The sequence below is a fragment of the Diorhabda sublineata genome, chromosome 5 (assembly GCF_026230105.1).
Source record: "Diorhabda sublineata isolate icDioSubl1.1 chromosome 5, icDioSubl1.1, whole genome shotgun sequence".
NCBI classification, from domain to species: Eukaryota; Metazoa; Arthropoda; class Insecta; order Coleoptera; family Chrysomelidae; genus Diorhabda; species Diorhabda sublineata.
The window spans coordinates 34,595,450-34,622,995 of NC_079478.1; the positions used below are offsets into that span (position 1 = coordinate 34,595,450).

General features: G+C 33.0%; 1 protein-coding gene across 1 annotated transcript in view; it reads left to right on the top strand.

Moving 5' to 3' along the window:
* The window catches only part of LOC130444526 (putative mediator of RNA polymerase II transcription subunit 12), a 52,848-nt gene that overhangs the window by 19,686 nt on the left and 5,616 nt on the right, over nt 1-27,546 (top strand). Inside the window, exon 2 of the mRNA XM_056779710.1 lies at nt 20,107-20,319. Within this exon, the coding sequence (XP_056635688.1) occupies nt 20,107-20,319 (213 nt within the window). The remainder of the gene's footprint in view (nt 1-20,106; nt 20,320-27,546) is intronic.

The window sequence follows — 27,546 nt, forward strand, 5'->3', positions numbered from 1 at the left end:
TATCGTTAACTGTGAAATATTTAAATACTATATTAGGTTGTTGTACTACGTCAGCTAGTACACTAAAGTCGGCATTTAATTTTTGCTTCATGTATAGTTGAAAATTTCATAATCACTCTTAAAGTTTTTTCAAAAATATACAAATATAATGTAGCTAAATTGGATTAAACTTTTGACGAATTGAAACAAATCAGTTCAGATACTGAAGCTCGTAGTTGGATGATGGTATTTAACTAGTAGTAGTAATATTTTAAACAGAGATTTTACGAGAATCATTAATTAGAAACAACCTTTAATATCGTACTGTTTTCAGGTAAAGATTCGTTGATAAAATAATGATAAAAATTTAATTCCTCACTTAAAATTGTATGACAATATGATTATAACATACATGCCTTTGCTACATTCTATAGCATTGTAGAATTTTCTATATCTAGTTACAATCAACTTCTTGCGGATATATACGCGATTACTCAATAGATGGAGGTAACTACGATCCCACTACATTAAGTTATGACAGTAAAACAAAGAAAAATATAAAAACTTGTTCACTGAAGAACGAGGCCGTTAGTTGACATGAAGCTGTGTACCCGTTGTTCCCAATAGATTATTAATAAAACAAAAAGCGAGACAATTATCAAATTGTTGAAACTTTTTCACTGAAGAAAGAGGTCGTTTGATAAATCTTTTCATTAAAAGTGGCTCATAAAAAACAGCAGAAAACAAGAAAATCAAAAACCAAAGCAATTTTCAAAATTGACGAAACTTCTTTAACGATAACCTGGGCCGTCAGAAGGCGTGAGGCTGTGTACCCGTTGTTTCCAATAGATTATTAATAAAACAAAAAGCGAGACAATTATCATTTTGTTGAAACTTTTTCACTGAAGACAGAGGTCGTTTGATAAATCTTTTCATTAAAAGTGGCTCATAAAAAACAGCAGAAAACAAGAAAATTAAAAACCAAAGCAATTCTCAAAATTGACGAAACTTCTTCAACGATAACCTGGGCCGTCAGAAGGCGTGAGGCTGTGTACCCGTTGTTTCCAATAGATTATTAATAAAACAAAAAGCGAGACAATTATCAAATTGTTGAAACTTTTTCACTGAAGACAGAGGTCGTTTGATAAATCTTTTCATTAAAAGTGGCTCATAAAAAACAACAAAAAACAAGAAAATTAAAAACCAAAGCAATTCTCAAAATTGATGAAACTTCTTTAACGATAACCTGGGACGTCAGAAGGCGTGAGGCTGTGTACCCGTTGTTTCCAATAGATTATTAATAAAACAAAAAGCGAGACAATTATCAAATTGTTGAAACTTTTTCACTGAAGAAAGAGGTCGTTTGATAAATCTTTTCATTAAAAGTGGCTCATAAAAAACAGCAGAAAACAAGAAAATTAAAAACCAAAGCAATTCTCAAAATTGACGAAACTTCTTCAACGATAACCTGGGCCGTCAGAAGGCGTGAGGCTGTGTACCCGTTGTTTCCAATAGATTATTAATAAAACAAAAAGCGAGACAATTATCAAATTGTTGAAACTTTTTCACTGAAGACAGAGGTCGTTTGATAAATCTTTTCATTAAAAGTGGCTCATAAAAAACAACAAAAAACAAGAAAATTAAAAACCAAAGCAATTCTCAAAATTGATGAAACTTCTTTAACGATAACCTGGGACGTCAGAAGGCGTGAGGCTGTGTACCCGTTGTTTCCAATAGATTATTAATAAAACAAAAAGCGAGACAATTATCAAATTGTTGAAACTTTTTCACTGAAGACAGAGGTCGTTTGATAAATCTTTTCATTAAAAGTGGCTCATAAAAAACAGCAGAAAACAAGAAAATTAAAAACCAAAGCAATTCTCAAAATTGACGAAACTTCTTCAACGATAACCTGGGCCGTCAGAAGGCGTGAGGCTGTGTACCCGTTGTTTCCAATAGATTATTAATAAAACAAATAGCGAGACAATTATCAAATTGTTGAAACTTTTTCACTGAAGACAGAGGTCGTTTGATAAATCTTTTCATTAAAAGTGGCTCATAAAAAACAACAAAAAACAAGAAAATTAAAAACCAAAGCAATTCTCAAAATTGACGAAACTTCTTTAACGATAACCTGGGACGTCAGAAGACGTGAGGCTGTGTACCCGTTGTTCCCAATAGATTATTAATAAAACAAAAAGCGAGACAATTATCAAATTGTTGAAACTTTTTCACTGAAGACAGAGGTTGTTTGATAAATCTTTTCATTAAAAGTGGTTCATAAAAAACAGTAAAAAACAAGAAAATTAAAAACCAAAGTAATTCTCAAAATTGACGAAACTTCTTTAACGATAACCTGGGCCATCAGAAGGCGTGAGGCTGTGTACCTGTTGTTCCCAATAGATTATTAATAAAACAAAAAGCGAAACAATTATCAAATTGTCGAAACTTTTTCACTGAAGACAGAGGTCGTTTGATAAATCTTTTCATTAAAAGTGGCTCATAAAAAACAACAAAAAACAAGAAAATTAAAAACCAAAGCAATTCTCAAAATTGATGAAACTTCTTTAACGATAACCTGGGACGTCAGAAGACGTGAGGCTGTGTACCCGTTGTTCCCAATAGATTATTAATAAAACAAAAAGCGAGACAATTATCAAATTGTTGAAACTTTTTCACTGAAGACAGAGGTTGTTTGATAAATCTTTTCATTAAAAGTGGTTCATAAAAAACAGTAAAAAACAAGAAAATTAAAAACCAAAGCAATTCTCAAAATTGACGAAACTTCTTTAACGATAAACTGGGCCGTCAGAAGGCGTGAGGCTGTGTACCCGTTGTTTCCAATAAATTATTAATAAAACAAAAAGCGAGACAGTAAAAAACAACAAAATTCAAAGCCAAAGCAATTATCAAAATTGTTGAAACTACTTCATTGATTCTTTTACATGAAATTTCTTTCCAAAAAATGAAATTTCAGAACAATTGGCCTTAAAGAATGTTTTGATTAATAGATGTTGATGATGACAAAGTTCAAAAAGGAAATTGTAAATTGTAATATTACATTGTAATAATTAGTTGCAAAAACTTTGTCATTACAAATGTAATGTTCATAAAAATAAATATTAGTAATAATATTATACTAATGTATACAAAATTCATCTAATATAGTTAAATCACGCGAACTTTTTGATTTTATATCCCGCTTATAATGAAAGTTAATTATTTGGACACTAATTAGAGCTTAAAACAATAACGATTTCTATTTCCATAATCAAATTAACACCAATCGGATCATTGTAAGGTTTGGTTTTCACGATTTTCATAGTTTCTACTTAAAACCGATACTTGCAACTTTCACTACGACGACCTCTTCTTGAGCATACAAACATATACAGTGTGTCACATTTTACTTGAAAACACCTCCTTATTTCCGTTATTTTAAATAATTCTTCTCAGTTTGCCGAGTTGAGTCAATATTTGAACATTGATATTTGAACATTAATATTTGCACATTGATATTTGAACATTAATATTTGTACATTAATATTTGCACATTAATATTTGAACATTAATATTTGCACATTGATATTTGAACATTAATATTTGAACATTAATATTTGAACATTAATATTTGAACATTAATATTTGAACATTAATATTTGAACATTAATATTTGCACATTAATATTTGAACATTAATATTTGAACATTAATAATTGAACATTAATATTTGAACATAAGTACTTAGATCTCCTTGCATGTTGATGCCGCCGGAAATAACTTTGTATTACCATCACAAAACCTCTTACATTTCAAACTGTTGGAATCCTTAAGATTTTTTTATACTGCCTTTGGGCGTCGTCGCACATACTCCTGGTAAGCAGCTAGTTTCGATAGCTTAGTTCAATACAACAACCCACGTGTTACTTTTCGGTGTTTCTTCGTAAAAGGATTCCACTAGGGATTTTGAGCAATCTCCATGTCCGGAAGCAAGGTTAAGGATTGCTGACATATTCACAAAGCGACCAGGAAGCTCCTTTCTAAAAAGCTCCCAATTAGTTAACCTGGCGTTACGTGATCAGCTCCACGTGATGCGTTTCTTTGGACAATTAGAAGAGAATGAGTCGGTGATCCGATATTGGGACTTTCTAGTTCACTATTGAGCAAATGGTAAGGTCCATTATTATAGATTAGGTTTGATTGTAAAAGTGGGTGCTTCTAGACCCATAGAAAACAGAATTAGGATTAGGTTCTTCCTATAAGCCATGATACGAGCTGGGAAAGGTGAAGCTCGATTCTTTTCTTTGCACTACTTGATTTAGAATGGTTTTGAATAACGTTATGTCATTTATTCGCGATACACATTCATAAATTTTTATTAAAACCCCCGGGTCTCAGCGGCTAAATACATTCATGGTGTGGATTTCATTCCCCAGTATTTGTAATCCATTTTTTATCATTTTCTGCTGTTTTCCTGGAGGAAATTTTCTTTTGAGAAAATGGTAGACACTTGAACCCAAATTTGTGAAAATGAAGAAAAATCCGACCGTCCACTTTTACTCATATTTAATCATTTTATTATTTATTTTATTACTTCAAATCAAAAATAACAAGTTCATCAATTCTGTCGAGCAAATTTCCGATGACTAAGTCAAGCGCCCTAGTTAAAAATGGCGTTGATGTTAGTGAATATTTGGAGGTAGAAAAATCAAAAATTCTCAGACATGATCAATCATAACAAATAAATCATTAGTCATACAACACAAAAACAAAAACACAAAAACTTCAGTCGTACTTTCTGTTTTATTGGGAAATATGTTGACTATTTTCGGCACTACATAGCACTGCGCCATTCTGTCATATCAGTCGTGTGACTGACCCACAGATGGCGCTACCATTGTCAAATCCATATGACGTTTATGAAGTATCAACACAAAAAGTGAAGCTACTTTTGTTATTTTCGAAACAATGGATTCAAAACAATTTCGTGTGTTAATTTATCATTGCTTCTTGACGAAAAAAACTGTATAAGCTCAGCAATTGTCTTTGCTACTATTTGTTAGGTTATTGGTTTGCCGAATTTAAACTTGGTAGTACAGACACCGATCATGGTGAACGTTCTGGTAGTCCAATTAAGGTGGTTACTCCATAAAATATAAAAAAAGTTCACAAATTGGTTAAATCTAATCGTAAATTGGAATTGCGCGAGATAGCTGAGGTCGTAAAGATATTAGAAAGCAGTGTGTTTGCAATTATGCATGAACATTTGAAAGTAGGTGTCGCGTTAACTCACAGATGATTCAGACCAGTGTTTACACGTAATAAATCGGATTTTTTGCGTCGATATGTGACACTGGATGAAAATGTATCCATAACTTCGCTCCGGAATTAAAACAATCATCATCTGAGTGGACTGCAGCCGTTGAACTACGTCCAAAGCGTCCGAAGGCACAACAGACAGCTGTGGAGGTTATGGTTTCAGTATTTAGGGATGCAGATATTTTTCTTGGTTAGTCACACGACTTATTGAATGATGTGTGTTGAAATACACGAATAACAAACGCACTACCAATCCAGTTGGTATAAATTGGGAAATGTCCTCTATTGTTGAGGAATTTCTCAAACTGGCGCTGGCCGAAGGCTATTTTGATCATTCCATTGCTTAACAAATGCCATTGCGGAAAAAATTCCCAACCTCTAACATTAAAAGTGTCACTTCTAATGGCAGCTGACTCTTTCGTTACATTGCCCTCGTATAAATTCCAGTTTTGATTCAATGAAATAATAATACAGTCCAGAGGCATTAAAAAACGGAAATATATTTAACTATTAACCAAAACATGATGTAAACGGATATTTTATATCATCACATTCATTCATCGCTGTTGATTATCAAAATGATTTGTATTTCATGCAGAAATAAGAATCATTGTAAAATAGAAAGTTGGGTTCGTTGACATCTCGGTTCTAAAAAACCATCTACCACCCATACACACATATATAGATTCATCGTGAATGCTTTCACACTATGAAGTCATTGTTATTGTTTGAATAATTAATATTTTGTATCCTATACAAACGCCATTATTCTTTTAAATAGGGAACGTGACGTCGAATGCAATAAACAGATTTCTTTGTACAAAGCGGTATTACCCTTTGCTAAGAGGATTAAAGGACATGTTAATTAGTTTATGTATTGAAATTTCAATACACTGAGTGTTGTATAACTCTGTTACAAACCATAAAAGTATCAAGCTTGGTTAATGCAAACAATATTAAAATTAACATTAAACTAAACTTTCTTTGTGGTAATTTTTTTGGTTTATACAGTAAAGATAATTCCCTGTATGGGTTATATCCAGTGTTGCCACAATTTAAAAGCTGAATGTAAAAATTGAACTAGAAAATGTACTAGATTGTACCAACTTCAAACAAATTTAATAAAATTATAGAAAGATGTAAAAACATAAATTTAAATTAATTTTTTTTTCCAAAAATGTTATAGACTGTTTATATAAAGTAATAATAATAATTATAAATAATAATAATAATAATATTTATTCCCCAGTGGGAGAAATTGGGACAAAACGAACACAGGGAAAATGTATTAAAAAAAAGGAAAAATGTACTAGCGTATAAAATACACTAAAATGTACTAAAATTGTACAATTGTATTAGCTCTGGCAACACTGGTTATACCATAGGTGTCAAACTCAATTTTTTTTGTAGAGGGCCGTATATTAAATTTTGAATTCGTAGGGGGGCCAGAAGATTGAAAATAAAAAAAAGTTTCAAGGCGTTACTCATAAATAAATAGTTTAAATGATGAATATGGAATAATATAAAATACTTAAATTATATAGAAGATATCACCTACGCTGTATCATAATGAATACATCGAAATTAATTTTTCTACCTTATTTATTTGTTAAATAAAATCATTATCTTCCTGTTGGTGTTAGGCCATATATTAGCAAGAGAACCAATGAAAATACCAGCTGTAATTTTTTATACGTAAATTAGAATTTTATCATCATCCAATTAATTAGAAATAACCTTTATTTCAATCGAATAAACATAATTAAATAGCCTTTATTTGTAAAAAGAACATGATAATAAAATAAAACCCCACCCCATATCGACTTGGGGTTGTGGGGGGGTACTAGAGGGAAGTAATTAGGTAGAATTAGCCGTCGGTCATTGTTTTTAAGTTAGGTTAGGTTAGGTTCTACTCAAGAACACTATTTATACAACATCTTTCCCCTCCACACCCTTGATCCTTTTTTTTACCTTATTTTACCATAAAAAGAAGTTATTGGATTTTCAATTTCTATGATAAAATAATAATTACTTACGGTTACGTCAATTGACAATTATAATTGTTCATAATTCCACTGAATTAATTTAATATATTTTTCACATATTATTTTCATTATTTAATTATATTTTTTTTATATATTTTCAAATAAAATTCAAATGTCAAATTTTTATTCTTTAACCCTCTGTATGGGGTGACCGACGGCTGGAATATTTTTTTTTGTGTCTTCAGTACACTTTTCTTTATTACTCCCCACAACCCCAAGTTGATAGAGGGTGGGGGATGATTTTTAGATAATTACCAAAACTTCTTTCAAATACTCATTCAACACGACAATTGGTGTTTTTTTTTAATGATTTATGCATTAAGTACACTCCACCAAAAACTGTATTTAAATTAATAACAGACAGGAAAAACTAATTTTTAATCAGAAAAGACCCAAAAGAAGCGATAGAAAGTGCCGGAAAAATCATTTGAAAACCCCATAAAGTACGCGCGTCCGACCTTTTGTAATTTGAAGTTTGAGCCTTAAATAACAGCGCTGTGATCGCGCAAGAAGTTTTAAAAGCCGGAAAACCTTGCAAGAAGCGATAGAAAGTGCCGGAAAAATCATTTGGAGACCCCCTAAAGTACGCGCGTCATACATTTTCTAAATTGAAGTTTGAACCTCAAATAAGAGCGCTGTGATAGCGCAAGAAGTTTTAAAAGCCGGAAAACCTCGCAAGCAGGGCCGGATTAAGATTTATAAGGCCCGGGGCTTAAATAATGACGGGGCCCCCTTAAGGAATTCGAAAACCCGGAAAAATTCACAAAATAATATCAATACGTTATATTTGTGGTATCAACACATCAAAAAATACAGAATGATTTCCAAATGATGGGGCCCTCTTGGTCCTGGAGCCCGGGGCTATAGCCCCCCCAAGCCACTAGCTTAATCCGGCCCTGCTCGCAAGAAGCGATGGAAAGTGTCTTTGAAAAAACTAATTTTTAATCAGAAAAGACCCGAAATCAAGACGTTTTGTAAACCGGAAAACCTCGCAAGAAGCGATAGAAAGTGCCGGAAAAATCATTTGGAGACCCCATAAAGTACGCGCGTCAAACCTTTTCTAATTTGAAGTTTAAGCCTTAAATAACCGCGCTGTGATCGCGCAAGTAGTTTTAAAAGATGGAAAACCTTGCAAGAAGCAATAATCCAATTAACAATTTATTTATTAAATATGCCCTAGTGACATGATTTGGAATTAACTTCGTGTAAACGTTTGATTAAAAGCACCAATTACCTCGAAGCATAATTTGTTTTTAATTATGCCGATGACATAGAAGACCTACTTAATCAAAATAACTACCGTCATTAATTTATACAGAGGGTATTTCATAAGTAATGTCGGTTTTCTTATGTGAAAAATCCTAGGCTTAAATTTAAACGTTGTTTTCAAGACTAGTTTCTAATTCTGTGAAGTAGTTTCTTTGAATAATTTTTTCTTTGTTTATTCACTTTGCTTTTTATAATACATAGTTTGGAGTGAGTTAAATATGAAATTAGTGGATTGCAAACAAAAGTTTCATGCATCGAGAATATGTAAAATTGAAGGAGAAGATACAGTTAATGAACGAACAGCTCAGCGTCTGTTGAATCGTCCACCTGATGGGGATATTCAGTTTGATACGTACCTGACAGATATGTCAGATGATGAAGAAACATAGTAAATTAGAAATGAGAATAGTAAACCATAATTTATAGGAAAAGATAGAAAAGAAAAGCCATAAACCAACAACGAAATAGTTACAAGGTTAGTCACGAAGTTAGGCTACCCGCTACACAGGTGATTCCTCTACCACTGACGGAGAGCGTGCCGAGACGCACCCGCTTAATTATCGGAAATAGGATCTTGGGATTTTTTTAATCATATTTTTAATTCAAATTAATGTTAGATCAAATACTTAATTTGTATCAAGAAACCTTCCTGTCAGAGCCAAAGGTTTATCTCAAATAACCCCGTACTCAGTGATAATCTGTGAAAATGGCTGCCGAATTGAATGGGTTAAGTGGGAATGTTAAAACTTGTAAAAGTTGAAGAAAAGCTAAAAAGTTTTAGAGGGCACTGTACTATACTAAGTACTAAGTACGTTATTTCGTTACTAATATTTTGATCTATGTTCTTCAATAAATAATCATGTCGTCTTCGTGAAATTCGTCATATTTTTCTTTGTAGTCAACGAATAATCAAAATAATTGCACCCTGCTGCTAGTAACGCGTTTTTAAATCTCTGCCGAGAGCAATTGTTTGGTAAAGTTCGTCGGTTCGTCGAGGTCAAACCAAGCTGGTTTGTTCTTTAGTTCGTTGCTATGTATTTGTACCAAGCTTTCGGTTCAATATTTTTTATAAACGTTACCAATGTCATAAGTAATGTCGAAGAGTAATAAATATGATATTTATGTATTGTTAAGACATTATTGGGAACAAAAGTTTGAAGCAGTAGTAGCAGCAAGGAAAATCGTCCACATGCTTGGGATATTGAGTCTACAAGGGAAGCAGTAGGGAACAAACCTAGTACCAACACTTAAACAACATTTAAAATCGTAAATGAGATCTTGTTGAAAAACGCGTTGTTACTTGCGATGAAAAATGGATGGAAAATCATTGGTTAGGCAAAAGACAATTACGGAAATCTGTTTCAAAAAGAAATCGATTCGAGCGGAAAGTCTTGTTGTGTGTCTTGTGGAGCTATGGGACAAAACAAAACGTGGATATTTATTGCAAGTAATCTCTACTTACCAACAATAAAACAGCTACTTCTGTGTTGTTCTTACCATTAGATTTAAGCTATCTGGAAATTAGTTTTAAAAGGATTGTGAATTTATCACAAATATCGTGAAGTTTAAACTTTCCATGCTACTTTTTTTGACCATTCCAGTGTAATTTTCATCAAGCGTTAGAGCAAGATTCTCTACTCGCAATTTGGTACATTTCCCAGCGTTTTATTTCATCATATTATCATTATTTTCAGCATTTAATATTCTATATACACAAACAACTATAACTCACTTTAATAAATCGGAAAAGGTCCTTGGATGCGGTATGAAAAATTATTTCTCTGTACTGTATATAGTCACTTGAAGCAAACTTCATCTGTGTCAGTTAAATTAACTATCGTTACATAATGCAACTACTCTTATCAATATATATTAATTATTTCGTGTATAATTTCATAATAAAAAATTAGTATTAGTTGCGGCTTCAATTTCTAAACTATTTCAGCAAAAAAGACACTATATCCTAGATTAAAATCGCGAGTTCGACGACCTCGTTTCTTTTTGCGTTACTACCAAACGGTGTCGTAACTTTGAACTCGATTATCTTTGTTCTATGGTATTCAATACGAAATATATTGGTAAACAGATATTTTGAAAAATTTATAAACATAATACTTGAGGGAAGCGTAGATTTCTAAAACTTTATCAACATACAAAGGATTTCCTGTTTTTTGAGACTTCAAAACATAATACTAAAAAAACTGTAGTGTCTCCAAAGAAGGAAGTCCCCATAAATTGATGCCTACAAACGTCTCATAAGCCACGCCACCTGTCGAGTGAATCTTGCAAATACTGGGATTATGTTGGGTAGCCCAAAACATCTACCGTGGTAGTTTCCATAAAGAAGATGCAGGTCAGCCGTTAACGCGAATTAATCCATACTATATCGAGAACCTTCAGAGATTTTTACAAGCCGAGATCCAGATATGCAAGCAATATTCCAAGGAAGGACTAATCTGGATTTTGTAAACGATTAAAAGCAGCTTTTTGATTTTTTTCCCAACCTCAATCCTTTACATGTAAATTTACGGTTATAGTGATTTTTTATGTTCAGACAGGACCAAATTCGTAAACTTTCTTTCTTTCTAGCGTTAAACTCAAACCTATAGCTCCTACCCCTTTCCAGAATATTGCCAAGGAAAGTATGTACAGAAAATATTGACAACAAACTCTTCTAAAATGTGTCTATGGCGATATGGTTAATTTTTAAGGTTAAAATATTGGTTAAGCTGAGCTAGTTTCCAATTTGCTGGAAAAAGACCTTTTTATATGATAAGGAAAATAGTTTTCTATAAAGGACTTGTTAGTTAGAATCCATTTGGTGATATTCTATCGGTACCAGTAGTTTTAATGGTGTTGGAATTCTATATCTGGCATCGAAGAACCAATTTTAGGCAGGCTGGATAGGAATATTCCCAGTGGAACTAAAGTTTGAAGCAAATATCCGAACCAGCAAGATGGAATCACAAAACGCAACTGATAGCTAAATGTAATGTTATCTATGGTTAAGTATGATTAAGAATTTGATAATTAGCTTCGAAGTTGACCGGTTAATTTGTTTGTTTCGACTTTCTATTAGCTTTTTGTACCGATATTATTATTAACAATTGCGCGACCAAGACGTAATACAACTAGAATTCGAAAAATTGCAAATGAAAAGCGAAACGGCTAGGTTGGCAATGCAAAATTGTCTGGCATATCTTAGAGATCAACAACTAGATAATTTTCCACGCACATGAAGAAATTTATAAAGCACTGATTCGAATCGAACGTTTCTATACGATTGCATCTTTGTACTGCGTTGGCATTGGGTCAATGGACGTTATTCACGAAGATTACGGCGCATTGGAGTTTTCTGAAGAAGCGCTTGAATTGTCCTACCTTAGTGAGAAAGTAGAATTATCATTACATCCATTGCGCCGTAGCCAAACACACAATTTTCATGCAAACACTCAAAAAAACAGTGAGATTTGCGACTAAAGATGCTAATCATGCTCTAAACATAAACCAAGCAGAACTATACAACGGAACGCGTTTGGTGGTAAGTAGATTGAACACGATTGAACGCGACGATCCATCTTGCATTCGCCATGATCATGATCAAATCACAAAGCCAATTTTGAAAGTTTGTGATCTGAATCTAGATAATGCATGTTTTTCGTTGGTCAATTATATGTGGTAGAAGACTTTCTGCGTTATTTGTTCTGGCACCTGATAATAAAAAGAAGGGGCTTTACTGAAAAATGCGATCTATTTTCATTATCCTATCATAAAAACAAAAATATTTATTGCTTTTAACATGTTGAGCCCTGGTGCGGTCCATAGGCCCCCAACTGAACTTTCCCCACAACCCAGAGTGGTTCTATGTACCGCAAGACATTTTTTATTCCAAATTTCCTTCACAGCCGAAGGGACAGTTAGTTTGGACCGTCCTGAGTCCTTGGAATATTACCCTAGATTTTATATTTTTTTTATTTTCTTCGACGTAATATTTGATTACATTTTCTAATTTTCACATTACCTGTACCTATTTTAGTTGATTTTGTTTTTAAGGGTATGAAAACCATGACGAAAAACCTATTACAATATAAATATAACATTGAAAAATTGCTGTTGTGGTTTCCCAAAACAAACACTACAATAAGTAATCACTTTTTTTACTTTGAATTTTACAATAATTTTTTTTCACTGTACCCTACACCATCTCTTCACACCTTTCGACTTAGATCTTCTTTCTTCACGAGCCAATGGGTTTTTTGGATTTGACGTTAATCTCCAACATCAACACTTAAAAAATCAGTAATTACTATATTTTCTTTTTTGTTATTCTTTTATAAAGAATATGAGAATTTGTCTTTGTTATGATCGACCATGGTTCGAAGCTTTACAACCACTCCAACTATCTCATAAGCATGCTTTGTAGAAAACATCGACACCTCACGCTCTTGGCCCTGGGAAAAGTTTTTACGGGAAAATTCACTTCGAGCCCAGAGCCCAGGAAAAAGTTTATTAATTTTGGTTGGGGCTCAACGTGTTAACGCGGGATAAAGTTCACTGGATTAGCTAGAGTCTATTCTATTATTTACCAATTACCAAGTGCGTCCATATTGTAGAATTTCTACTGGAATAATTGATTATAGTAGCTTCGTTCGCACAGGGAAATCCCGGACGAATTGGAATTTGTTTTTTGCTCAAGTGCGGTTTGAATCAAGTCCGTGACTTATTTCTGATTTTTGTGTTCTGTGAACTTATTAATATTCTGTCAATGTCATCTATGACGCATATAATTTCGAGAATTTATAAAATTGTTTACAGTGGTTCAAATCCCAAATCAAGCAAAAGCTTTCTAATTATTATTCAACTTTCCAGTTCAAAATTTCCGCGGATTCTTCAGACTGTTGGAAAACGGACGTATGACTATTTATCAGTAGTGAGAAATTTCTAATAGTTTCTGTCTATCATCTCTTAGGAAGTAACGTTTATAGTTCGTGCTGTTCGTGATTTACAGTGTTTCAATAACATTTTTAATTTCATTTGGTACAATTAAAATCGTGCAGACTAGTTTCTTCTGCAACTTAATTGTTAGTGTTAATTGAAAAGACGTGGATTTACCAAGTTCGATGTGAGACGTCAATCCCAACTCTACATAGTATGAAATAAACTCGCTTTCCCTTTGTATTGACCCCAATTTTTATTTAATATTGTATTGGTGGACCCCTGCATCACGAGGACTGTAAATAATCATTCGCTGATGATAAAATTTCCTGTTTTTTCATTTTTAAGGAAAATATTTCGTTTTTGTTGAATTGTAGCCTTTTTTTAATAATATTTATGGTCTTCGGTAATTATATTGAAGGAGGTCAGGAGATAATAAATAATTAGAATCGATAATTACCGTAAATCGAGGTTTGCGGTTATTATGTAAGCTATATACCGGATTTATACTAGAGCTACGATTATTTTTTATACAGGAAAAAACAAATAAATGTTTTTAATTGAAGAACGTGTTGTTGCTATTGTATATGTTCAGATAGATTCTGATAATTAGAAAAAAAAAGTACTGAAATAATATCAAGCAGTATTTACCAGATGATAACATCAATATTGAAAAAACGGGGTTAATGACCTCTTAGAGAACCATAATTTGATTTATTTTTACAATTTTTTCGATTACAAAATTAGACACGCTCGAAACAACTTGATTGCGAATATTTTTTAAGATGAATACACATTTTTTTTAAATCATATACGAGGATTATCTGACAAGTAACCGACCTAACATTTTAACGGTTTTTTCTGGGAGAAAACTGTGGGCGGACAACCAATTCGAAGTGTGAATGTGTGAATTATTACTGTTTGTATCAAATTCTTTTTTACCCTTTAGGTTGTAGGACTATAGAAATTTACTTTTACAATAATCAATAACTCAATTATATACAATTAACGTCCATTTGTTCTTATTCATAGAAACCTTCTTTGTTTCGTTCCGTGTCAACTGTCAACGTCAAAACATTTCTTATTATGTCATCCAATGTTTCTTTTATGTTGTCTTTTGGCTCACCAAACTTTTATTACTTATCTTGAATTGTAAATTTTCTATAAATATCCTCACCAGCTCAATTGCCTTCTTTTCTTTCTTGTCAATCCCTGTAGCTTGTATTTTACTCTTACGTTGCTGATTTAGCACCCATGAACCGCAGCCATATGTTAGTATGGGACATTTTTGTTTTTATTGACACTTCCCTCTTAGTTATAAATCGATTGACTAGAACATTGTATACCATGTCTTGGAACCCTATCGAACGACTTTTCCATATCGATAAATGAAAAATACATGTTTCCTTTCGCAGTCAGAGTTTATTATTTCTTTCAGAATGGAAATGCCGTCTTGTATACTTCTGAATCCACTTTGTGAATTTGCTTCTAGGTTTTTTTTTTATTATCAAATTTATTCCTCAATAGTTATTACAATCCGATTTATCCCTCTTTTTTTGAGTATTCCATTTTAAGTACCATTCTCCAATGCAATGATGCCTGTACCCCTTGTTCACCCTTCAGATATGATTTATATCATCGTCAAGGGCTTTTCCGTTCTTCAAAGAATAAATTGCTTCTTTGTTGTTGGGAAATCTTTGATCACTGAGCTATTTTTCAAGTCTTGGAACAGAAAATAATCGAATAGTGTACATGAGATAGCAATTCCAACTTTAATTCATCAATTTTGGACATTGCAAGCACGGATTTGTGAGCTGGTTCATTTTCTTGATGAAACAAACCAAACGCGGCCGTTTTTGCTTGATTTCTTCGCTCAAACGTTGAAATAAGTTCGCATAATGACTCCCTTTGATAGTTTTTCCTTTTTTTAAGATAGTTAAAGAAAATTAGCCCACGAATAACCCAAAAAACCGACGCCATAACCTTGTCTGAAGATGGAACGGCTTTTGATTTCTTTGGAGGCGGTTCTTCCTTTTCAGTCCATTTGCCCTTATCACCAGATTTAGTACCATGCGGCTTTTAGGTCTCCGAACATTAGAAATATCTAGCAAGACAACAAAAACGTCAGTAAAAATGGTACAAAACAGACCCACAGATCACCAACCATTTTCTTCAAGTTCAGATAATGATAATGGAAGTTTCCAAACATCTAGACTTAATAATAATAATTTTAGTCTATGTTTAGTATCAGTTTATTGTTTTTTAAGTCACATGCAAGAATTTTTACTTTGTGGCAAAAAATTATGAAGGCCGCTTGACATAATGCAATACAACGTGCAAAAAATTGCATGCAAGTCTCTGTAAACAAATTTCTAACCTCAAATTTTATCTAATATTTTGTACCTAGTTCAACATTGAAAATAACGAAGCTAAGTCTTGTTCTGTTGAGCCAAACGTAACTAGATCGCAGCTTGCACTCAACAAAAATGTCACAAAACCGACAATGTCAAGATCTTGCATGAAACAATCATTTGCGTATGCTTTTGATAAAAAAATATTGCGTTTTGAATTGCGTTGCACGGTGTATTGCATCATGTCAAGCGGCCTTAAGTTTCGGTGTAAAATATGATATTATGAATTTATAACGTCGGCCTGATTTTAGACGGTTAACCAGTCACTCCCATTTAACATGACGCGGTCAAAACTGTTTGGATAATTAAATTGATTCCAATTTTTTAATGGAGGCGTGGATATGACCATTAAATTAGCAATTAAAACTATTTTCCTCTTGTATTTGTATCGATTAGTCTCATATTTAGTTAAATAGATTGACCAATCAAACAGGGAATTATATTTTTCTACCTTGGTTAGATGATGAACTTCTTTACCTCAAGAAAAATCGATAAAGTTGGTTTTAAAAAACAGTATTGAAAAAAATATGTTCCTTTTTAATATCCATAACTTTTTAATCTATTTTTCAAATGTTGTGATGTTTGTCCTAGATTTTGAATCAAATTTTTAATTAATAACTTTATTGCAACAAAGAAACAGGCCAAATGTCATTATAAAAAAGAAGATATAGTTCTCGAACTCAACATAAATCTTTTATATATTTGATGTAAGAAAATCTATTTGTTACTTTATTAATTCTTACCTTGATGGTAACGTTTTTTGTTCAAATACTGCAATGGAATCAAGAACAAATCTTATTGACATCAAGGTTATAATTAGATTTAATTCTGCATTTAATACATCTGCTACACGTTCTGATGACCTCTAAATTAAAGATTAAAATATTTACAGATCCGTAGATGTTTCAAAAAAGATATTGAGATATGGATTAAGAACATGTGATAATTTTAATGATATTTTAGTATTCTATTCAGTTTTTTTTTAATATCAAGCACCAGTTATTCGAATCAGAATAATTTAACTTTAAATTCAGTCTTGGAAGTACGTTATACAAATTTCTTTAAGTTCTTTTCCTGATGCAATTAAATAAATAGTCCGAACCTGCTTCAGGAATTGATTTAATAGCATATTATACAATAGATCAAATAACCTTGACCATATCATTACTATAAACTCGCTTGAATTCATATTTATATAGAAGTAGCTGTACGAACTATAGTCGTACCAGGTACGAAACATTTTGAAGAAGCTTAGCAAATATTGTTTACGTTGCATAATTGTATGCTAATAATTTTTAAACACTTTTCAAGGTAAATGGATTTCGTTAAGGAAAGAATCTAAAAATTTGGCTCGCCAAACTATAATATACAAGGTGTCTCACGACTAGTTAAAACTATCTGTATGTAGCAAAATACTTATAGTAAAATCATGAAAATTACTACGTTTCTGTTTTTGAACAACCTGTATATTAATATATTTTTGAAATCTACGTAAAATTTCAGTATACTTTTGTCTAAAAAATTGTTTCAAAAAATGCATACTTTTTGAGTTATTAATTTTTTACTAAAAAATTTGACCGTTGCAGACCCTTATAAATTATTTTTTTACGAGGATATCCTTAAAGATATGAAAATGTTTTCTGTTCGGTTGCTTTTAGCAAAGTCTGACGTATTTGATTCTATATTGAAAAATTTTTCTTTTTATACAGGGAGTGTATAAAAAGTGTTCAAAGTTTAACTTCATAAATATCAAATTTCTTCATTCTTTTAAATAGAACTACCCGGTTTTTTCTATTTTAATGCATTCAGGGGTGGAAAATAAGGCAAATTCATGTATACCCGACCGTTATCCAGATATTAAATGTAAATATTAACGGGTCAAAATAAAATTTAGACCGAACCTGTATATCTAAAAATTTACAGAGAACATTTAATATCTGAATAGGGGTAAGGTTTAGGAAATAATACATAAATTAGCCTTATTTTATAGAAAATAGAAAGAACCGGGTGGTTCTATTTAAAAAAATAAAGAAATTTGATATTTATGAAGTTAAACTTTGTACACTTTTTATACACACCCTGTATAGAAGGAAGAATTTTTCAAAATAGTTTCAAATACGTCTGACTTTGCTTAAAGCAATCGAATAGAAACCATTTTCATATCTTCAAGGGTATTCTCGTAAAAAAATAATTTATAAGGGTCTGCAACGGTCAAATTTTTGATAACTCAAAAAGTATGCATTTTTTGAAAAAAATTTTTAGACAATAGTATACTAAAATTTCACCTAGATTTCAAAAATGTATTAATACACAGGGTGTCGGCAATCTTTGAAAATCTTTTAGTTAAAAATATCGTATCCGATAACGATAAATTTTATTTTACCATAAACAGTTTTAACTCGTCGTGGGACACCCTGTATAATGGTGTGGACGAAATGAACCTTTGGTGAGGGTTTTTTTGAGTCACCGTCTTGTTATACGAAAAACAACTTTTACAGCCGGTTTCTTATTTAAAAAAAGCTTCAAATTCAAGTTTTCCATTAAATTCATGCACGAGTTTCATAATTGACATTTAGTATAATAAATGTTCTTGTTTTGAAACAAATTCGGGATTAATCGAGTAGGTGCAATCGATTGCACTTTAATTCTTATACCAGGTGGAAAAGAAAAGGAATTTTTACAAATCCAAGAGGCTTTTTTGCATTAAACGTACAAAAAGTATCCGATGCTCAGCTTCGAGTTATAGCTCGTTGGATAGACGACCAGAGGCTCAAAATTTATGTGTGCGGAGTGAGTTTTATGTATAAAACGCCTCAATAATCTCGGAAACGAATAATCAGTATTTCATAAGTATTTATAAAAACACAAAATATCTAGGGCGATACATTTGAAATAACAAACTTCATTATTTTTCCGGAAAAAGGAAAGATCTGACAACAATGCTTAATCTGTCAAACTCTTTCAGAAAGAAAATACATGAAAACGAATGATTTGAAAAACATCTATCTTATTATAAGTAGGAAAAAATTATAAAAAAACGACTTTAGGAGCAAAATGAAGCACAACCAGATGTCTTGTTAAGCAATTTAGCTGCAGAAATTATTTAAAAATCGTTACTAGAGGACTTTGGTAGTGCAAAAATCGAAGAAAATCATAAGTAGATCAGATCAAAGCATGTTTGGCAAAATATATTTATTAAATAGATCTTAGGAACGAAAAAATAGAAGACTCGTTGAATCAACTTTGTCCATGTCTATATTAGTACATTCTACATCACTGATAATACCCGAGAATTCCGCCATGTATCTCAATAAATGTAAACCTGACGGTGCAAGGTCAGGACTAAATGTTGAATGTAGTAGAAGCTCAATACCAACAAGTTGTAAGAGCACCCGCTTTTAGTTAACTAAACTTGGATATTTATTCGATAAAATCTGTCCACTATATACCTCAGCATTGGAACCTCGACCACCTGAAATGATTTCGAAGTACACTTGAGGCGGATTCACACCAACGGGCACAGTTAGATCAGGTCACGGTCAGAGATATTCAAGTCAAGATCGCTGCCTCGGGATTTCAATGAAAATGTTCTCTCTGACGGGCACGGTACGGGCTACCCGCGGGTCCCGGCTTCCCGGCAATCAGGACTGTGCCCAACCCTGCCCGACCGCTACCATTTTGTTCGCACTGATTCATAAGCACAGACTACTTGCAATCTGCCCGCGCTGTTTGAATTGACTGGACGTTGATCTGACCGTAACCTGATCTGACTGTGCCCGCTGCGCTGGTGTGATTCCGCCTCTAACCTACACTCAAAACTTCAGTTCGAAGGAATCTGACTTTACGAGGGGTTGTGGGAACAGTCTACCCACTCCACCATTGAAACGATTAAACCAACACTGAGCTATTCCTCTTCAATATCAAATATTTTCCTTGCTGCCACGGCAGCTGTAAGCTTTCGTTTCCAATAACAATACAGCGTCTTCAATTAACAAAACGAGAATAGTTAAGGGAAAATAAAGTTTGTCACATCGTTTTACTTGAGAAAAATTGCACGCCGATACTGAAAGCGCAGGAAACTTTTTCTTTATTTCCACTATAAACCTTTGTACCTAAACCTTAGTTAATAATTCTTCGTTTTCATTGCAGGCTTACATGAAACCGCGTAGCACATCCGTCCAGATTACCAAAATTGTTGCAGTTACTATAGTCCTTTGTTCTGTTATCTTGGGAGGATTCTTATTAGCTTCAGCATACGTCACAGCTAACGCTTCTTGTAAACAGCTGGAGCAAGAATTAGATATTCTCAGCGAGGCGGCTGAAAGATTTCAGTCACCTTTACAACCAGAAGCTCTAATACAAGTAAGTAGAATAGTGATTATTATTTCCTTTTAGTTCATATCTTCTCGTATCAGATTGGACAGACAGGATACGAAATGAAGTAATTGTAGAAAAGTTCAAACAGGAACCGATACCAAACAAAATAGTTGAAAGATGTTTCAACTTGAAGACTTATAAGAAAAGTGCCAGATGCAAAAAAAAAACATAAGAAAAGAGGGAAAGGAAGACGCAGGCTACAAGTAGCACAGGAAGGAGGAAGAGAAGGAAAACAATAAAGCAAATTAAATAGTAAAGGATCAGAAATAATGGAATACTAATACTAATTTCTTTCTGATACCATTCACAGTATTAGGAAAATGGTTCCAGAAGTAACTGGTCTGACCTAGAGATGACGGTAGTTGCTTGAAGAATATCATTGTATTAGAAAGTACACAATTTGTAAAGAAAATGTTTCAAGATTGAAGACGCCACGTTATTTAGTATTTGTTTCAATAGTGAACGTAATCAGTCAATTTGTAAACATGGAAAAATTGGTCATCATCATCAGATTCTACTCTGGAGAGACTGAAACTCGTTATCAACAGTAAAATATCGGATACCTGCAAAGATCAGCATCGCTGTGGTTGACCAAATGAGGTGATGAACAAAAACAGCGTCGTGAAGCTGCTTCCATTGATTGTTTCGTAATGTTTCATATATAAAGCCAAATTTTTGTGCCGTTCCATAACTTAGGCTTATTAATTCACACCCGAAGCAAAAAAACTATCAAAACAATGGACTGAGAAAGGAGAACCGGTATCCGAAGAACGTTCCACCTGCGGACAAGGTCATGGAGTCGGTTTTTTGGAACGCGCGTGAGATAATTTTAATTGAATTTCTTGAAAATGATAACACTATCAACGGCGAGTATTATTGCAACGTTTGAGCAAAGAAAATTAACGGATTAAAGTTAGTATTGCTATCTCACGCATCCTATTAACCAGATTTAGCCACCAGACTTAAAAAAATGGCTCGGTGGTCGAAGTTGTTGGGTTGATGTCGGCAGTTATTGGCCATTCTTATAATAAAAATTTACTGAACATAGTTGGGTAACTAAAAGGAGATTACGTTTTTATCTTTTCTTCTGGAATCATTTTCGTATATCACGATACAAATGTCACAGCTGATATTCGAAAGCAACGAAATTAATATTTACGAGAAAAAAAAAAATGACGACTGATTTTCTACATAAAACATGTATAGTTGTTTTAGTAATGTTTCTGAAATTGGTGTGATCATAAAAACCGGATTGTCTGTATGTAACAATTACTCAATCGCTTTCAAGTATTATTCAACTTTTATTTGCGAAATTGAAACTTTTAACGTTCCATATTTTAAACAATATAAAATGACTATTGATAGTTTTTATATTACCAATAAACTGAAGACATTATTTCAATTATGATAGATTGATTTTACTGCTAACCTACTTAGTGCAGCCATGGTTCAATGCAGGATTAAACTATCAAAGTGTCATAAATCGAAGGATTCAAGATTTTCTTCGACAAAATCCAACCTACTTGACAGTAAATTCAAGTTCAAACTTTCCAGCAGGAAGAAATGAGAACTAAAACACGACACCTTGCTTTCAGATGATGACATCTACTACATGAATACATCTAAAAAATATATAAGCAAAAAGGAAGTAAAGGACATGCTTCTGTTAGGCACCTAGGCTTATTATCGTAGATATATCCACCATATCAAAGCAGATTTTGGATTGCTACAATGCGCTAGCTGTCGAAAGGTAGATTTGCTTTGAAAGCACTCGTCTTCTGCAACAAATCTTGGTGTACATTTCAGAATTGATCATTCTACGTTGCTCTATTGGAACGGTGACGGAATATCCGACAAAACAGTCGACCATTTGCTTGGAAGTACTAACGAAGTGCGCGAACAACTTCAGTTGGATTTGGCCCGTCTTGATAGACCCTTACAGTCGATTGACAAATCTTTTTGACAGCCAAATCTTCAATGTATGCGAGTGAAACTAATGCCTCTATCTCACAGTATGTCACATGACGATCTGGCAATATCAGTTGACCCAGAACATCGATTTATATCCATTTTTAGACCAAGAGGAATGTTTCAAGTTTCAACTCAAATAGCATTCGTATTACAACACGCTCACCATTAAAAATGTCAAACTTCATGATGGTTACGTTAGGGCCTTTTCACACCAAACGAATCCGAATCAATCAGAATCACTCCGAATCAAGTTGAATCTGATTCAATCAGGTTTGATTCGAGGTCGCACTTGATTCAACCTGATTCCTCGTCCGGTCAGTCTTGAATCAACAACCATACGAGATGGACGTGGAGCTATTAATTTTAAAAGTTTTTATGACGCAGTGATTCAGCTGGTGTGAAAGGGTGGAGATGACGAATCAGATTCAACTTGATTCGGATTCGTTTGGTGTGAAAGGGGCCTTAGATATGACATATTCACATATCTCAAAACTTGAGTAGCAGCCCTCGTATTTTCTATTGCTACAGCTTCACGGTATTTATGATTTTACTCTTTTAAATTTTGAACAGGATTGGGGTTTGTTTAATTTAAATCGTCACATTTTTCTGGTTAGTTCATTGGTCGCTTTTAGAAATGTCTTGTTCTCGAATTTTCATTTTTTGCAATCAGATTTTGACATTAATATTATTCTAATGGTGGGTAACGAAATTATTTGGAAAATAAATATGGTATCTTGAATACAGACACATAAATTCAATGGAAGAATTTGTTTATCGATTACCAATGCCAATATTTTTTTTTCATAATTGCTAGTCACTATTTCCACTGGAGTTTTTAAAATAATAATCGTGAGTATAATTGCTATTACAATAAAAATAAACAGTTAACATAAAAACATAAACAAAGGCTTTGTTTTTAATGAAGTATTTACTATTCAGGTCGTAGCCTTAAGAAGAATCGGACAGCGTTATTTGAAGAAACCTTCGTTTTAATATATACAATTACATCATTTAACTGTACGTTTCATGTACGAAATAAAAACAAATTGTATATATAAGATGCGTTTTATGTTTTTTTTGGTTTACTGAAATCTTTAGCGGTTATATTAGTGTGGAGGATAGTTGAATCTAGTTGTATTTTTCAAGCAACTACAGCCATCTATAAGTCAGGCTTGGTACTTCTTCGTGTTGACTCACATCTACGAAAATTTGTTGGTTATTTATTTGAAAATATTGAATCGTTGTCTACTTTCACCAATTTGTATGTCAGGACGATGCACATTTAAATGACCCTACCTTCGAATCCTCCTAACTGTATTCCGTTCTTTCTTCAGATACAGATACACTGAAAAAAAAATTGTTGTTAATTAACCGATTTGGAAAAACAGATTTCTTACTAAAAATCAATTGTTATTATTAATTGTATTAATCGTATCTGTTATATTGTGTGATTATTTATTTTATTATTATAATTCTATTTTATATTAGAACCAAAATTTGGATATTGACGAAAAAATTCACTTCAATTCCACCATAACTAATAAATAATAAAAAAATGGAAATTATTGTACGAAAAAACATACTTTTTATTATTTCTCCCATATAATTACAATCTTTTCAGTAGAATGAGGATAAGTAATTTGGTGAAGAAACTCCTTTAAATATTTAGCAGTATAACTGCTACTCTGTATCAGTTTTATTTAACCTAAAGCCGAGTTTACACGTATCAAGTAGCTAAAGCAAGTTACTAAAGCCAGGAACTAAAATTAAAGTCCGGTTTTTTAGCGAGTGTCTACATTTTGATAAGTATTCCGGTTTAATTATCATTTAGTACTGTGAAATTGAACACGTCTGAAAAAATATGTGCAGCAATACCTATATTGAAGTTTAGTATATTCAGTAATGTCAATATTTCGATGCAAACATGGCCTAATCCTAGTTTATCATGTAACTAAGAGATGGCGCCACTAAATATCTCTTTCCATAGCAGTGACATCTTGTGACAAAAACGCAAAAACTTGGTTACGCCATTTTTGCACACTAGCAATTCTGTAATTTGGTGTGATGCATTTAATATTAAAATTAAAGCGGCCGATAATGATGAAAAAACAAGATTTGAACAAGAAAGAAACTTACATTCGTTCAAGGAAAATGCTGCAAGAGAAGGCTTAAAAAAAGATATAGAAATGTATAAAAATAATGAAGATGTATGTGTAATTAGCTTAGATCTTATGAAAACACTTCCAGCCCCTGTTATTAGCACAGGATTATTTTTTTACAAGCGTCAACTCTGGACATACTGCTTAGGTGTTCTTAATATGAAAAATGATGAAGTCTACATGTTTTTGTGGGATGAAACTATAGCATCCAGAGGTCTCAAAGTAAAATACAAACATCTTATAATGTATTCTGATCAATTTGGAGGGCAATATAGGAATATCAAGATGGCTTTTTTCAGTTTCAGTTTATTGTTTCCAGTTCTACTGAATATGGTATTTATAAAACTGACGATTGATTTTTTTTTGAGCTGACGTTCATACATGTCATGCGTTCAGGATTTTGGTTTAGAATAAAAGCAGAAACGGTTCTTCAAAAACATATATGTGCCTGAAGACTGGAAGCAAGTTATTTCAACGGCTAGAAAGATTAAACCGTTCAAAATTCTCTAGAAAAAAATATTACAAATTTTCGACTAGTTTCGACTACTGATTTAATCTCTTGAAACTCAAAAAGTTCCCTTTCTAGCACATTTTTTTTTAATCTTAGGACTAGCTAAAACTCACATAGCATTAAATCTGGTTTGTGAGGAGGATGTGGATAGATAATTAGACTTTAGCGGCTAAAAACACATCTTCTAATGATTCTCGTCTCCAGCGAAACAAACAGTTGAAAATTATGGACACAAGTCAGCGCAAAGCTCAATTTGAAATATTTTTCAAAAGAACTTGACTGAGTAGTCGTTCGAGCTCTACTATAATAAAACAGATCGAAGTAACAACTTTGTGTATTATAAAGAAAGCGACTATTGTAGGCGCTGAAAACCGGCGTCGGTTTTTCTGCTGGTGCGTGTAAAAACGACGCTGATTGTCTGCCAGTGACAAAGCCGATTTGATGGAGTCGGGAAGTCGAATTCATCCTTAGATGAAAAGTTTGTGCTACTGAAAAATGCGTTGTTACGAATACAAACGTATTTTACTGTTTGAATTGTTTCCTTTTCATAAAATATTGGAAATAAACGGGTTGTTGTTAATAAAAATCTAACCAATTAATTTTGCGTAACATTTCGATTGCTGTGAGATCTTAGCCGCTTGTCTCACGAGGCAGATTTTCTAAAAATTTCGAATATCAAAATTTCACTATCCCTAGAATTGAAAATTCATTCCGGTAAATTCGTCGGTGCCAGTTTACGCTTGTTGCGAGTTACGACTAGTTTTATATTATCTTTGCCCATAACCTGGCGCTTATCTGCGCCTGTTGCCGCATTAACAGGCAATATAAGGCCTAAACCATATTGAAATTTATAACTGATATGAAGCCAAGACTAATGGATTGCACGACGTAAAAACAAACACGTAAAGATGTATTCTTTTGGTTTAAAGATTACTCGTTTATAAAAGTGTAATTTTCTCAACTAATTTATCCGTTTGGATAATAAAAAAAATCATTAAAAGAGAAATCTCTGATAATAATGATTATTACACACTTTCATTATTATTTGTTACAGAGGCAAATGACCTCATTACTAGGTAGCAACAGATTTAAATTGATATTTCTTTTGATTATTGTGAATTCAGATTACGACGTTAGAATCAAATAAAAATTTACATCCCCTAAAACTAGTATATAAATTTATCAATAATAGGTACTTCATTAAATATCTTTCACAGTCGTCGTTTCTATTTAAACTTGTGTGAACGAAAATATCTATATATTCACAATAAAGAGTTGCATCAACAGTTTGTCAAGGCTCCTGCACTTAAAAATGGTTTCTAAGATATTCCGAAACAGTTTTATGGCATTTGAATATTCAATATTCTCGTTATCTTTGCTCTCATTTCCAGAAATTTCTTTTCGAAACAATCAAAGCACTGGGCTGAAAAGGAAGATCCACCTCCAAAGAAAACAAAGACGTTTCATCTGCAGGCAAGGTCACGGCGTCGGTTTTTTGGGATGCACGTGGGATAATTTTTATTCATTTTCAATTCATCTTGAAAAAGGAAAAACTACCAATGGCATGCAATATGCGAACTTATTGCAGCGTTTGAGCAAGCAAAAATGGCCTCATTTGATTTGTTTCATCAATACAATGAACCAGCACACAAATCCGTGCTTGCAATGTCCAAAATTGATGAATTAAAGTTTGAATTCCTACTATTGATTATCTTGAAAAAGGAAAAACTACCAATGGCATGCAATATGCGAACTTATCGCAGCGTTTGAGCAAGCAAAAATGGCCTCATTTGATTTGTTTCATCAATACAATGAACCAGCACACAAATCCGTGCTTGCAATGTCCAAAATTGATGAATTAAAGTTTGAATTTCTACCATTGACTATCTTCAAAAAGGAAAAACTACTAATGGCATGCAATATGCGAACTTATTGCAGCGTTTGAGCAAGCAAAAATGGCCTCATTTGGTTTGTTTCATCAATACAATGAACCAGCACACAAATCCGTGCTTGCAATGTCCAAAATTGATGAATTAAAGTTTGAATTCCTACCATTGACTATCTTGAAAAAGGAAAAACTACCAATGGCATGCAATATGCGAACTTATTGCAGCGTTTGAGCAAGCAAAAATGGCCTCATTTGGTTTGCTTCATCAATACAATGAACCAGCTCACAAATCCGTGCTTGCAATGTCCAAAATTGATGAATTAAAGTTTGAATTCCTAGCATTGACTATCTTGAAAAAGGAAAAACTACCAATGGCATGCAATATGCGAACTTATTGCAGCGTTTGAGCAAGCAAAAATGGCCTCATTTGATTTGTTTCATCAATACAATAAACCAGCACACAAATCCGTGCTTGCAATGTCCAAAATTGATGAATTAAAGTTTGAATTCCTAGCATTGACTATCTTGAAAAAGGAAAAACTACCAATGGCATGCAATATGCGAACTTATTGCAGCGTTTGAGCAAGCAAAAATGGCCTCATTTGATTTGTTTCATCAATACAATGAACCAGCACACAAATCCGTGCTTGCAATGTCCAAAATTGATGAATTAAAGTTTGAAT